The 13,200-nt window shown below is 50.7% G+C and overlaps 2 protein-coding genes across 5 annotated transcripts in view; one reads left to right on the forward strand and one right to left on the reverse strand.

Annotated features, from left to right (window-relative positions):
• Positions 1-13,200, reverse strand: part of CEP63 (centrosomal protein 63) — a 165,149-nt gene that overhangs the window by 37,615 nt on the left and 114,334 nt on the right. For 2 of the 3 annotated variants that reach the window (XR_009211720.1, XR_009211721.1), the window contains exon 13: positions 6,078-6,337. Coding sequence is in view for 1 of the 3 variants with exons in the window: in XM_058433771.1 (XP_058289754.1) it covers positions 6,281-6,337 (57 nt within the window). In the remaining 2 variants the exon portion in view is untranslated. Of the gene's footprint in view, positions 1-4,237; positions 6,338-13,200 lie in introns of those variants that run through there. The other variant, XM_058433771.1, reaches the window with a different exon arrangement.
• KY (kyphoscoliosis peptidase) overlaps positions 1-13,200 on the forward strand; it is a 47,934-nt gene that overhangs the window by 29,752 nt on the left and 4,982 nt on the right. For both annotated transcript variants that reach the window (XM_032144243.2, XM_032144244.2), the window contains exons 7-10: positions 367-475; positions 1,955-2,072; positions 11,131-11,319; positions 12,675-12,865. In XM_032144243.2, coding sequence (XP_032000134.1) covers positions 367-475; positions 1,955-2,072; positions 11,131-11,319; positions 12,675-12,865 — 607 coding nt within the window. The remainder of the gene's footprint in view (positions 1-366; positions 476-1,954; positions 2,073-11,130; positions 11,320-12,674; positions 12,866-13,200) is intronic.

Genomic DNA, 13,200 nt, shown 5'->3' on the forward strand with positions numbered 1-13,200 from the left:
AACTGACTTTTCCATTTCAGCACAAAAAGGTATTGGAATTTTGATAAGGATTTTGTTAAATCCTTAATATTGACCATGACCAGGGGCTGCTACAGCTGTCCAGATGCCTGCCTGGCTAGCCCCCAGATCTGCAGAGAAAAGCTTTGGTGGCTCTAGGGCCTATGATTGAGCTGGTCAGCACCACCTGCCCTGTCCAACTTCCCCCACCTCCTCCCAATTTGTCCTCAGCCAGCCTTTGCTCCTCAGGACCTCTCCTCCAGCTTCTCGGCCTGGAGGAAGAGCAGCACTGGCTATAGGTGCAAGATGCTGGGCCCCCAACAGCCCCTCCTCAAGGCCCTAATACAGCATACCCTTCCTGCTCCCCAGGTGACAGCCAAGAGTGGCCTAGATGAACTGGTGAGTGACCTGCTCCAGGAGGCCCATACTGACCTGGAAAGGGTCCGCGCCATCTGGATCTGGATCTGCCATCACATAGGTAGGCCCACCTGTGGCACGGCTGGCTCTAGAATCCCTTGCTTTCATTCCCTGCAGGCCTCTGCTCCTATCAGCTTATTCACGTGTGTAGAATGACATGAAAGGTCGGGGAGAGGGACCCGGAAGACTGGACTGATGAACCAGAGAGTAACCAAGGAGGATAAAATTCACCATGTGCTATGAGTCTCCATGAAAGTTAGTTGGAGGAGAATCCCTTGCAGCCTTCTGCCCATAGCCAGTGCCCAGAGCTGGAAACTTCATCCAGCAGCAGCCTTCCCTCTGTCCCAGCCTTCCCTCTGTCTCATCTCTACAGAGATGAGAGCCCAGAGCAGCAGGTCATCTCCAAGAAGGACGACCATTGGTGGGGAGAAGTTGCAGCTGTTTGAAAAGTGATTGCAATACCAGAGGGTTCATTAAATACCAGGACCAGGAAAAGCGGGTTCTCCACTTCCTGCTCCCACACTAGCAACATTGGCCACTGGTCCCAGCCCAGTCTCCAAGGTTCTTAGAGCCACCTGAGGGACCTGGGCCTATGCAGCTGCCCACAGCTCTCCACAGGATGGCCTTGGGAAGCTCCGGGGTCAAGCAGAGCTGCAGAGGTGGTGGCTAAGGGATGCTGCCCCTTGCCGCCTTGCAAACACAAATGAGAGTGGGCAGGGCCAGATCACGAGGTGGACTCCTAGTCCTTTGACATAAAGACCAGCCAGGTCTTTCTCGACCTGCTGCCACTGGGCTTTTCTTTTATTCTTCTGGAACAACAGTTTGGAATGCAGCTTAGAGAATGAGCTCACCTGGCACAGGTAGGAGGTCCAAACTGAAGACTTGAGAGACCCCCAGCTCCCATCCCAATTCCACCAGCTGTGCCTGTGCCTTAAAGGGGCAGGGTCAGAAATAGGGCATTTATAGGACTTCATTACTGCTCCTATCCCCGTGCCAACACACACGTACACAGTCTCAATGGGTCCTCAATAGCTACAGAGACTTCTGCCTTAGGGCCTCACCACAGGCCTCAGGCTTCTTCGCAATGTCTTCATCCCCTCCTTAGTGAAGTGACAGGCTGTGGGAGAGCAGCCTTCTCCACTTGGGGACGAGCTCTGTGTGCCCCATGGGTCAGCATGAGGCCTTCGGGCTGCAGGAAGACGGGATGAGTGATTTCACTGGAACTGTGTGCAGAGCTGTGTGGTGGGGATTAGCAGAGAAAGCCCCATGCCCCTGCACTGTCCTGGTCCCTTCTCCTCCTAGCCCCTCCTCAGAGGCTTGGGGAGCCAGGTGGCCCCCTCTGCCAAGGCCTGCTCCTCCTCTCACCACTTGCACAAAGAGGTGACAGTTCCCAGATCCCATTTGTGCTAGGGCTGTAGTTCCATTCAGCCCACTGTAGTTTCCTGGGGCTGGTGACGGCCAGAGCACAGCTGGGGGTTGGGGTGGAGTCTTCTCGCCTCCCAGGCTCAGGCTCCTCATGATCCCCTCACCTGCCCTGTAGAGTACGACATTGCAGCTGCTCAAGAGAAGGATCGCCAAGCCTTCAAACCCACTGACATCCTGCGGACCCAGAAGACCAACTGTGACGGCTATGCTGGCCTCTTTGAGAGAATGTGCAGGTACGAGAGACAGGAGTCCCCGTGCTAACCACCAGACCCATCCCTCTCCCTCTTCCATAGTGCCATGTGCCTTTGCCCACATGCCAGGCCTGAAACCTGAGTTTGCAAACTCTGCTCTGGAACCCAAGTGAGTCCTGAAAAGGTCAGTTTCTCCCTTTTTAACACCAGCATAATTGACTTTGTACCATCTGCCGGGCTTCACGATGCATTAACATAATGGCAGATGAATGCACAGAGATAATTTGGTTATAAAAAGCCCTTTTTCTGCCTTCTCCCATCTCTATGCAGCTGAAGGTTAAAAGAATGGCAGGCCTGGGAGCGGGAGGACAGTGGCTGCAGATGCCAAGGGGACTGTGAAAGGCTGTCCTCAGGGCTGACACAGGGGGCCTCTTTTGGGGGAAACAAAAGATCTCCCACCTGAAAAGATTTGTCAGTTGGACAGCTGAATCACTAGGAAGCGGCTACTCTTGGAGTCGCTGGGCTCCATTTTCAGCACTCTGGGAGTGGGCATATGGCCAGGTTGCTGGGGTGGGTGACAGCTCTGGCCTGAGCAGGAGAACGGGCCATTGCCAGTTCCCAGTGACTCAAAACAGGCTCAAGATGTGGGGTGGGGGGAGGGGATGGCCACTGACCCCCACAGCTTCCTGAGCCTACCCTCTGAGGTCTGCTGGGTTCCTGCAGAAAACAGTTAGCTAGCCCTGGGGCCATCAAAGAACCCCTCCCCGGGGGGGGATGAACAGCTGCCCACTGTCTTTCTAGGCTTCTGGGAGTGAGTCTTCTTAGGCACCCAGATGTCAGCCCACCAGAACTGCAGGTGGCAATTCATCAAACCAAGCGTAACATTAGTCCACAGGCAGCCAGTTGTGATGGCCTGTGTTGCAGAGGTGGCAGCTGCTGAGCACTGGGTGCATGCAACCTATTCCTGGCCCAAACCCCCTGTTGTGCTGCCTCCTGCCCCCCATCACCACTGCCAAGCACAGGTACCTACCCAGCTGCTGAGTTACTCTAAGCCTCCTGCTCTGCTTCCTGTTCTTCCCTTTTCTCACTTTCAAGGCCAATCCCTGAGACCACAGCCCCAGAGGCAGCCACGGCAGGTCAGGGTACAGAAGATGCCACCCTGGCTGCTTCCCACCCCCTACCCCAGACCCAAGCATACCTCCTGCTGCCTGTGGGCCTCTCCAGGAACCTAGATCTTCACTGGCCTCTCTGTCCAGCCTCCCCTGGTCCTGGGTTCCTAACACCACTAAAGGATCACACTGTCTGGCAAAGTCCTCCAAAATCTGACCTCAGCCAAGTTTCCAGCCCTGCACTGTGTGACACCACCTTCCTGACCACCTCTGCATGCACACCTGCTCCCTCTCCCCAGTGCTCCTTCCAGGCCCCGCTCCAGGACAGCCCACAACCTTCCCCTTCCTTGGTACCCCCAGCCCAGCTGCACACCAAACTCATGTGTTGCCTTATGCTTTCAATTAATAACATTTTTAAATTTAAAAAATACCATTCATTGTAGATGGTTTATAAAATGCACTAAAGCAAAAAAGAAATTATTACTCTGAATCTCACAACTTAGAGCTAACGCTGGTGACATTTGGTCATATTCCTTTCCAGACTGTGTTCTGTGCATACAGGAATTACCTGTGCTCAGTTGTTGTCATATATCCTGTCGATTGTATACGTCTATATTTGCCTTTATCTCCTCTCTGCTTCTATCTCCCCTGCGAATACCCATCTCAGAATCCTACACCCAGTAGGCCCTCAAAAGACACATATAGAAATGACAGGGCCGGGCGCGGTGGCTCACGCTTGTAATCCTAGCACTTTGGGAGGCCGAGGCGGGTGGATCACGAGATCAGGAGATCGAGACCACGGTGAAACCCCGTCTCTACTAAAAATACAAAAAATGAGCCGGGCGTGGTGGCGGGCGCCTGTAGTCCCAGCTACTCGGAGAGGCTGAGGCAGGAGAATGGCGTGAACCCGAGAGGCGGAGCTTGCAGTGAGCCGAGATCGTGCCACTGCACTCCAGCCTGGGTGAGAGAGCGAGACTCCGTCTCAAAAAAAAAAAAAAAAAAGAAATGACAGGATATTCCTAGCAGACTTATGTGGAATGGAATGTGGAATTCTCTTTTAACTGATGAAATAGCCACGAGTCTCTTAGCTCCATTTGTGCCTAGCATCTTTCAGAACATGATTATTTTCCTCTGATTTTACAAATTTGAAAATGCTTAGTATTTTTTCCAGTTCCAGGATATATTCCTCTTTATCCAGTATAAGCTCTCTAGCATACTGTAGAAGGAATGCCAGATTCGAAGCTAGAAAGACCTGGGTCTACCACTTAGAGTGGTATCGCCTCCTTGATCCAGTATAAGCATCCTAGCATCCTTTAGAAGGAGTGCCAAAGTTAAAGCCAGAAAGACCTGGCTCCCAGTTTTTAATTTACCACCTATTAATTTTGTTCCTTTTGGTAAGGCCCTTAACCTCTTGCAGCCTCAGTGCTCTCATCTATATGTTGGAGACTAGATTGCCTCCCTGGCAGGGCTATAAGACTCAATGAGACTGCAGTTCGGGGGTTACCAACCCGATTTGGGGGTGGGTGTTTTTTGACCTATCTTGTCTTTCTTGAGTATTGATTGGAGTCCTTTTGCTCTGTGGAACTTTCCTACAGACTCTGCCAGCCTACATAGATTCAGAAAATTGACACTTGCCTTGAGTGAAACTGTCAGCTTTTTGCCCTGGTCCAGATACTTAACAATGGCCCTATTCTGGCCTGCAGCTTATCATTAAAACTCTCCCTAACATTTTGCATCATTTAAAGTTAGTTCCAACATGGCGATTACCGTGTGCAAAATTCCTCACACTGCCTGAGATGTGTAAAAATAGCTCACAGTCCCCTGAATTCCTTTAACTGTTTCTTTAAAGATCAGTAACCTATCTATGCATCCCTCTACTAACTCTCTTTACCTTTAAAATAACTGCCAAAAGTTTGGTAAATTAATTAGCTAATTCCTTAATAACTGAGGACATGTAATCTGCGCTTGCTGATTTATCCCTGCTTGGTTGTCAGGGCGGACATCATTACTTTTTGCCAGTCCATTCCACCTCCCTGAAATTGCCTCATTAAAGACTGATTTAACAAAGTAATTTGGGGGAGGAATTCAGATATTTTCACAACATCGTTCATTTCCTTCTGTCTTTCCCAAGTTACTGATGTGGGGTTTTTTGGTTAGTGCTATAGCTTGTAACTGCTGGTCCAGTTTCCTTCTGACGTTCTAACATCCAACATTAATGTCTCTCTTTTTGCCTCAATTGCCCGCATCCTTAATTGATTCTGCCTAATTTCCTCGCAGGAGCCAAGCTTAATTCCCCAGACTGCTGCCCTTGAGTCAGCCTCCAGTAAATTCTCTTCCCGTTAGCATGGCTTTAGCATCACCGTCTAGCAGGTTTCAGAGACTTTGGATAAAGCCAGGCACTTATTACAAGTTTGAGCCCTGACACTGAGGGAGCTGGTTGTCACCAATCAGATGTCAGCTGGCTTTCCACTCATTCTCTAGCTGTCACCGAGAGCAGGGGCAGGGGTGTGTACAGATGGCTGCTTCTGGTTAGCAGTATGTCCCTTATAATCCTAAAACATCACTTGGTTCCAAAGGCCCCAAAAGATAGGCAGTGGCCATCTAAGCCTTCCGGGAGATGCAGATTCATTGGATAACCTTAAATTATCACCAAATCTGATGCTGGTGTATAAGGCCTCTGAAAGGGACATCTTAGCTCCCCCACCCTTATAGCTGCACCAAAGGATGGCACTCACTAGGATGAGTTATGTCACTGGTGCAAACCATCTTTTCATTTCACTCTCTATACCACCTACAAGTGTATAGATCAAAACAAAATCTTGATTTACAAAAGAGCTGGTGCAACGTTGTGCACATGTATCCTAAAACTTAAAGTATAATAATAATAAAAAAAAAGAAAAGAAAAAGAAAAAGAAAAAAGAAAAAAAAATTAACTTACCATGTCAGGTATGAGGAATATGAGGTCAAATGTTTTTTCCGTTTGCCCAATAGATGTTTTCACATGTAAAAAAAAAAAAAAAAAAAAAGTTCTTGAACTATGCATCAGGATCAGGACAACTGCATCCACTGCTGCTTTGGCCACTGGCTAGCTGTGTGTCCCCAGGCAAGGCAGCCTCTCTCTCTGAAAAGCTGACGCCTCCCTCACCTGTCAGAGAGGAGGCCTCTGAAGTCACGTCTCATGAGGTTCTGCATGGGGCCCTGGAGAGAGAATTATTATCAAGATTACTAGTTATTGACCTAGCTGTAAGGGTGGTGTGTAAGAAAAGGGAAAAGAGAGAACATGGGAGAAATATAAACACATTGTCAGATTATAAGAAATCAAGTACATAAATTGTGAAAGATAAGTCATGGTTTGTTTGTCCTGCTGCAGTATAGAAACCACAGTATTTTCAACAAAATACCAAAAGAAAAGCATACTTCATGGTCTCTCCTACAGGCACACACTCTCCCTTTTTCCCTCACTTGGCTCACACATCCTAGGAGAGGTGATCAGATTTCGGAAAGTCTACTGTGGTCAGAGCCCATTGGTGTAGGGTGCACCTGCCCACCCAGATATTTCAGCCACACTGCTGCTGGGGCTTGGCATTGGTGCTGACTGTAGGAGCATCACACAGTTCCTATGGCAGGGCCTGGACCATCTCAGTATAAAATAATACCAAATTAATACACTAGGATACACTGCACCAAACTGGAACACACAGATCTTTTTAAATAATAAGGATAATGCATTCACAGAAGACTCAGCAGCTTCAGGGTTCATCAAGGGTAACCCAGGTAATGACATTGCCTTCTGCTTGGCTGCCCCTCTGTTCAGTCTCTTCCCATCAGGCCACATTTGGTGGCCATGTTGTCCTTTGCAGCCCTTGGGGCTTCTCTGATTGAGTCCCTGAGCCCTGATATTGCTGGAGAAGGGGGGCTGCAGCTTTCTCCAAACCCTCCAGGGTGCTCGTTGGCAGCCTGTTCAGGGCATCTTACATCCATGTTTTCATTGTGGCTTGGGATACATATCAGCCATGAGCTATGGAGGCGGAATTGAGGTTGTCGATTCTGTAAAGTAGAAGCGAAGATTCTGCAGTCTGAGGTCATTAAATAAACCTCCTTGGGAGATATTTTAAGCTCTGGGATGGCTGGTCGGAGCTCTGCAGGAGGTGGAAATGTTTCTAGTGCTCTGCCCCTCCTTCAGTGCTCTCTCAGCTCCTGCCTGCAAAGTGAATTCCTCCACCTTTGGGCTCTCCAGGGCTTTGCTTAGAGACTGGCATTTTATAAGCAAAGTTCTGGAGACAGTTCCAGTGACAGTTCCCATATCCACCCTCCTTCCACCTATCAGCACATCTAGGGCAGCCACTGAGCCTCATTTTTGGGATATTATGTTTTATTATGTTGTTACATTGTGTTGCATTGTATGGCGCCATGTCATGTTATAGTATTCCCTGCTACAGTGCTTTATACACAGTGTGTGTGGCCAGTGATCTTTTGGTGACATGAAAGAGTTGTGGTTCATCCTGGCTAGCAAGAGTTGCTGGAGACAAAACTCCTGTGAGTTCCACAATCATCGTCTTATACATACAGAGGATTTTGCAGGAGAATTATGGCGTATTAACAATAATGCTTTACATTATGACCTTCTTTGTCCAATTCATCTGGCACATTGCTGCCAGGTAATAAAATATCCTCATATCAGAGTCAAGTATGGCATAAGCTTTTAGCTGAGTTTATATTTTCATCTTTTTTCCGCCTCAGGCATTCCCCACAGCCTTCCCAGCTTCTCCTCAGTCTGTCAGAGAAGAATCAACCCCTGGAAATCATTTAATGCCAACCTTTCTCTCTGCCCATGATAAGCCTGGCAAGGTCACCCTAGAGGTGACTATTAGACCTGGGAGGTGACCTTATTTCCTGGCTCAGGGGCCACCACCCCCACTCAGAGCAGTACAGGTGGACATCCCTGCCCCTTGCTTCTTCCTCCTGCTTTCCTTTCCAGGGCTGGGGCAAGCTCTCACTGCTGCTCCCTGACTTGGTTTTTCCAATCTTGCCTCCACTTCACCCCCTTGAGGGCAGGATGTCCCCCTGGGCACATGGCCTAGGATATGGCTTCTCCCAGGAGGACATTCCATACCCATTCTGATTTACCCCACCACCTGGAGGCTGCACAAATGCTAAATTCCTCTCCGTCCTTCCTTGACTCCAGCTGGCTCTGAGCAGAGGACAAGCATCAGTGGGCAGCATGTCCAGAGGTCCACAGCTCCACTAAATCAGTTCACCTTAATGCAAAACGAGCCATTCTCCAAGCCCCATTGTTCCCAGGACTCCTCTTATCCCTCCACATCATCCTAGAAAGTGATATGCACAGACGTTGTAGGCAGCAATGGAAAGTAATTTCCTGAAGAATATAATTTTAAGTAGTATTTATGGCTTTTTTTCCAATTCTCAAAGTAACACATAATCATTTTTAAAAATTTAGAAAATATGGAGAAGTTTCAAGAAAAACATTAAAATCACCTATAATCCCATTGCCAAGAGATCAAGTGCCTTTTGTGCCATCTCTCCCCCTCTCACTCCCTGCCCCTCCTTCTCTGTGCATACAGGCAACACACACACACACACACACACACACACACACACACACACACAGCATCGGCGTGACATCGTGCTGACTGGAGAGATTGACATGCTGTTGTCAGTTCACATTGTGTCAGGGGCACTGCTTAGCTCCTAAATATTTTTCACAACATTTATTCTCCTCACCCAGTCTCTGAGTAGATGGGGCCCCACCTCCTATGGAATGTGTATCCCACCCCTACACGTCCACCTACTCTTCTGGCCTTGCTTTCCTCTGGTCCCTCTCTGCTAGCTGTTTCCTCTCAGACTATAAACACATCCAGACTTCCTCATCCCGAGAGCAACCCCCTCAGCCCTGCATCCCCTCAGCACTCCCCACCACCCTCCGCTCTCTGCACTGCAGATAAATGAGGAGGGGGCACTGCAGGTATGCAGGCTGCCCCTTCTCCCCTTCCTTCCATGGTTTCCTCAGCTACTGCCTCCTTCTGCCCTGGAGTGGCTTATGGCCTTTGCCAGCAGAAAATCACAACACCGGGATCTAGTTTCTCTTGCAGTCTGTCCCCATGCCCCCAAGTGCTCCCAGAAGCCTTCCCACAGAGCCCAGCTGGTATGTTCTCATGGGATTCCTTAGAGGGCTTAGGAGGCCTGAACCTCCTTTTGTGAAGCAACAGGCAAAAGGGCCAGGGCTGGAAAACTTCCAAGCCCCTAAGGAACCTCAGCACTAGTGGCCCGGACTTTCCCAGATGAGCAGAGGTTAAGGCAGACATGGTAACACATCATCATTGCATGCATGTGAAGAAACACTGATGGCAGGGAAAGTACAATCTGTTAACCCTCAGGACATCACATTTGATCCCAATGACTCTCAGCAAGTGATATATATTAGTAATGTTTAATCCAATATTTTGCTAATTTTAAATTACACGTTCATTTTTACAGGGAAGATTCCCCTGATTCCTATAGTAGTTGCATGGCCATTTCACCCCATTACCCTGGGAGGCTCCATGGCCCTCTTGTTTAGAGCAACTGAGGCTGCAGCCCTGGTCTGTGGAAGGGTCCAGCCCCATGGGCCCATCTCACTGAAACAGGCCCCACCAACACCCTGGACTGCAGACTCAGCTCAGCTGAGTAGAGCACAGGGTCAGCACTGAGTTGGGGACTGAGCAGCTTGTGTGGTGCTCAAAGGAGCCCCATCAAAGGGGCATCAAGCACATCCTCGGTTTCACAGGTTGTGTATCTATTACACCAATTTTCCATGAGTGCAAGGAAAATGTCTTGAGGAAGGGGCACCTTTTCTAATTTACACCAAGGCCCTAGGAGGGCTAGCATGGGATGTCCCTAGGTCAGACTAGCAGTGAAATTGTCTGCACAGTCCATCCCCTTGGCTGTCCTCAGGGGAGCAGGGGTGCTGAGGAGCAAGACCAGCTGGCCATGAAAGGACACCCAGGGGTCTTGCTTTGGCCTTGGGCTGGTGCCCACAGCCCAGGCTTGGACCTCAGGATTTTAGCTCCAAATGTCTAGTTTTATGTCTTCCCCAGAGGTGACCCATGCCCACCTTCCCATCCAGGTTCCCAGAAAGCAGTGCCAGCTCTACTATGAGCAGTGGGGGAGCACAATGTCAAAAGGACCCCAAAGCTCAGGTTGACTGGTCAGCATTTCCATTCCCCTCAGGACAGCCACAGGAGACTCCAGAATTGTGGCCAGGGCAGGCAGTCAGCAAATGACCTTAATGCACCATGACAGCTCTTGCACCATGTTCACAAAGGACAGACCCGCCAGTCAGACCTGAGCAAACTGGCAGCTGGCCAGTCTTCCTTGGCCCACGGCTGGAGACACCCACTGCCTGCCCCGGGGTTCCTGTGCAGGCATCCTTGGGAGGAGTAGCAGGGGAGTAGGGCTTGGCTTCTGTACCCTCACAACCAGCAACCCCCCAACACCTCACCCATGTCACGAGACCCATCTCTTCAGTCGCATGTCCAGAAGCACCCTGGTTCTCCTAGCAGCTGTGCTCACCCTTTACATGTAGGTTTCATGGCAGGAACATTGTCATTTCCCCGGCTCCTAGTTTCTTGAAGCCAGCCTCACGCTTGCCCCCACTTTTTCCTCCTGAAGAGCTGCTTGAGGAGCGCGTCAAGCAGGCTCTAGGGATGAACATTTCAGAAGTGATCTGAATGATGTTGGTCTCAGGGGAGGAGCAGACAGCAGAGACTGCAGCCAGTCTGTACCGACAGGACCAGCCAGCACTGTATCTCCCTGTCCCCCATGCCCAGAGATAAAAGCCCTCAAGGCTGTTTATATGTGAGTACAAGAAGCAAGAAAAGGGATAGACAGGGAGGACTGACGGGCAGCAAATATGCCTGAAACCTGAGACCATGGACAGACTTGGAGGCAGGCCGCAGCGGGATCCCCTCTCAGACCCCCTGTCCTGCCCCCAGGCTCGCTGGAGTGCAGTGTATGACCGTGCCTGGCTACTCCAAGGGTTTCGGCTACCAGACAGGGCAGAGCTTCTCAGGGGAGTTTGACCATGCCTGGAATGCTGTGTACCTGGAGGGAAGATGGCACCTGGTGGACAGCACCTGGGGCAGCGGCCTGGTGGACACCACCACCTCCAAATTCACCTTCCTGTAAGTACTTGTCTCAGTTCTGCTGGGCGTCTGGCAGGTGAAAGTGGAGGAGGAGCCAGGTTGCATGAAGCAGCAGGTGGAGAAGGCCAAGCGGGAGGGGAAGGAGAGCCAGGAGGTCCCACTCCCACTCCTCCCCGGCTCTGAAGTGGGCTGGCTGCAGGCCAGTTGTGAGGGCTCAGACCCTTTTGTCGCCTCACCCTCCACTGACAAACTCCCCCCTCTGGCTCCCTATAACTCCCTCCACCAAAGCACTGAAAGCCTGCAGCATTTGCCCCCAGACTGCATGTGAGGAAAGGCAGGGCTAATAGCCTTCTTTAGTTGTTGGCAGGTTCCCTTCCAGACTTTGGCCATTGACCACACCACCAGGCACAAATGCCAGAATGTTCTCTTACTGCTTTGCCCAGACACCAGCCTCCTTCTCCTCTCTGGTCTGAGTGAGACCATATCACATTTCTGAGGAAAGGACTGTGGCTTTTAGGGAAGGGGTGCTATTGGCGGTGCAGGGTCACTGTGAGGCACAGTGGGGCAGGGTGGCCGGGGGTGCAGGGGACTGGAGCATTTCTGTCCTCTGGGGCTCTGGCCAATCCTGGCCTTAACCTGAGGCTACATACAATATTCTTCATGGATCATGATGTTATCAGCAGCTCAGATCCCTTTTTATTCAGAAACACGAGTGTGCTCTCTCTGATTTTTGCAGCTTAAATCTTGACACTCCCACACATGGGACAAATACAAGCCATGTGCACACACATCCTACACACAGGGCTCGTGTACTCACAGATACCCTCTTTACCTCTGTTATTCTCAACACTGCTCCTCTTAGGCAGAGCAAAGCCTCCCCCATCTCAGGAAGGGCCTCTCTGTTCTTCTCTTGATCCCCATTACTGACATCCAGAGAGGCAGCACTCCAGTCGGCCCTGGAGAGCCACAAAAGGTCCCCACCAGCACAGCTGCACAGCACAGAAACAGGCAGGGGTAGATGGAGGCAGTGAATTCAAGTGCTCTGTCTCCCTGCCTTCCCATGACCCCACTGCGTGGTCCACAGGCTGTGCCTTTCCCCCCTTTGAACTTCTGATTGTCTTTGAGCATGAGGGAGTCAGTTTTCCCCTCGACAGCCTAGGGCACTAAGTGCAGACCACAGTTGCAGGCTGTGGCCTTCCCTTAGAAGGGACCTCAGACCCTGCCTTGACTACAATTTCTGGAAGCATCCACTGAGGAGTCTCCAGTGCCCACGTTAGGGTTGGAGATGGTGCCTCTTCCCATCCAGGGTGTCCACAGGACCACTCCAGTGGGTGTGTTGGGCCCTCGCCTCCCCTGCATAGAGCTGGCTGCTAACCAGCTTGTCTCTGCTCCAGCTACAATGAGTTCTACTTCCTCACCCACCCTGCACTGTTCATCGAGGACCACTTCCCAGACAACAAGAACTGGCAGCTGCTAAAACCTCCTCAATCTCTGAGGCAGTTTGAGAACAACATGTATCACAAGAGTGAATTCTACAACAAAGGGATGCTGAGTGCCCACCCGGAGACTTCCATGATCAGAACAGGTGAGCCCGGAGCAGGTGCCAGTGTGCTAGCGGCAGGAATGGAGCGTTTCGCACTGTCCTCCAGGAGCCCGCCTGAGACTGCGCTTTCAGTGCATGCCCTTCCAGGGGCATGGCCTGTGAGCTTGGCACAAAGCTTGTGTGTGCATGTGGATGTGTGGAGGCTGCTGAGGCAGCCCCGGCCATCAGGGCAGGGAAGGGTCATAGGCCACATCAGCAGGGACAGAAGCTCACTCACACTAGCATAAACCCAGAAAGGGATGTGTCTGAAGGCTGTAGGTTTCCTAGAACTTGAAGGCTGAACACACAGCCTGGCCTGTCACAGAAGCCAGGGCTGG

This window comes from Hylobates moloch, unplaced genomic scaffold (assembly GCF_009828535.3).
Source record: "Hylobates moloch isolate HMO894 unplaced genomic scaffold, HMol_V3 SCAFFOLD_22, whole genome shotgun sequence".
Lineage (NCBI taxonomy): Eukaryota > Metazoa > Chordata > Mammalia > Primates > Hylobatidae > Hylobates > Hylobates moloch.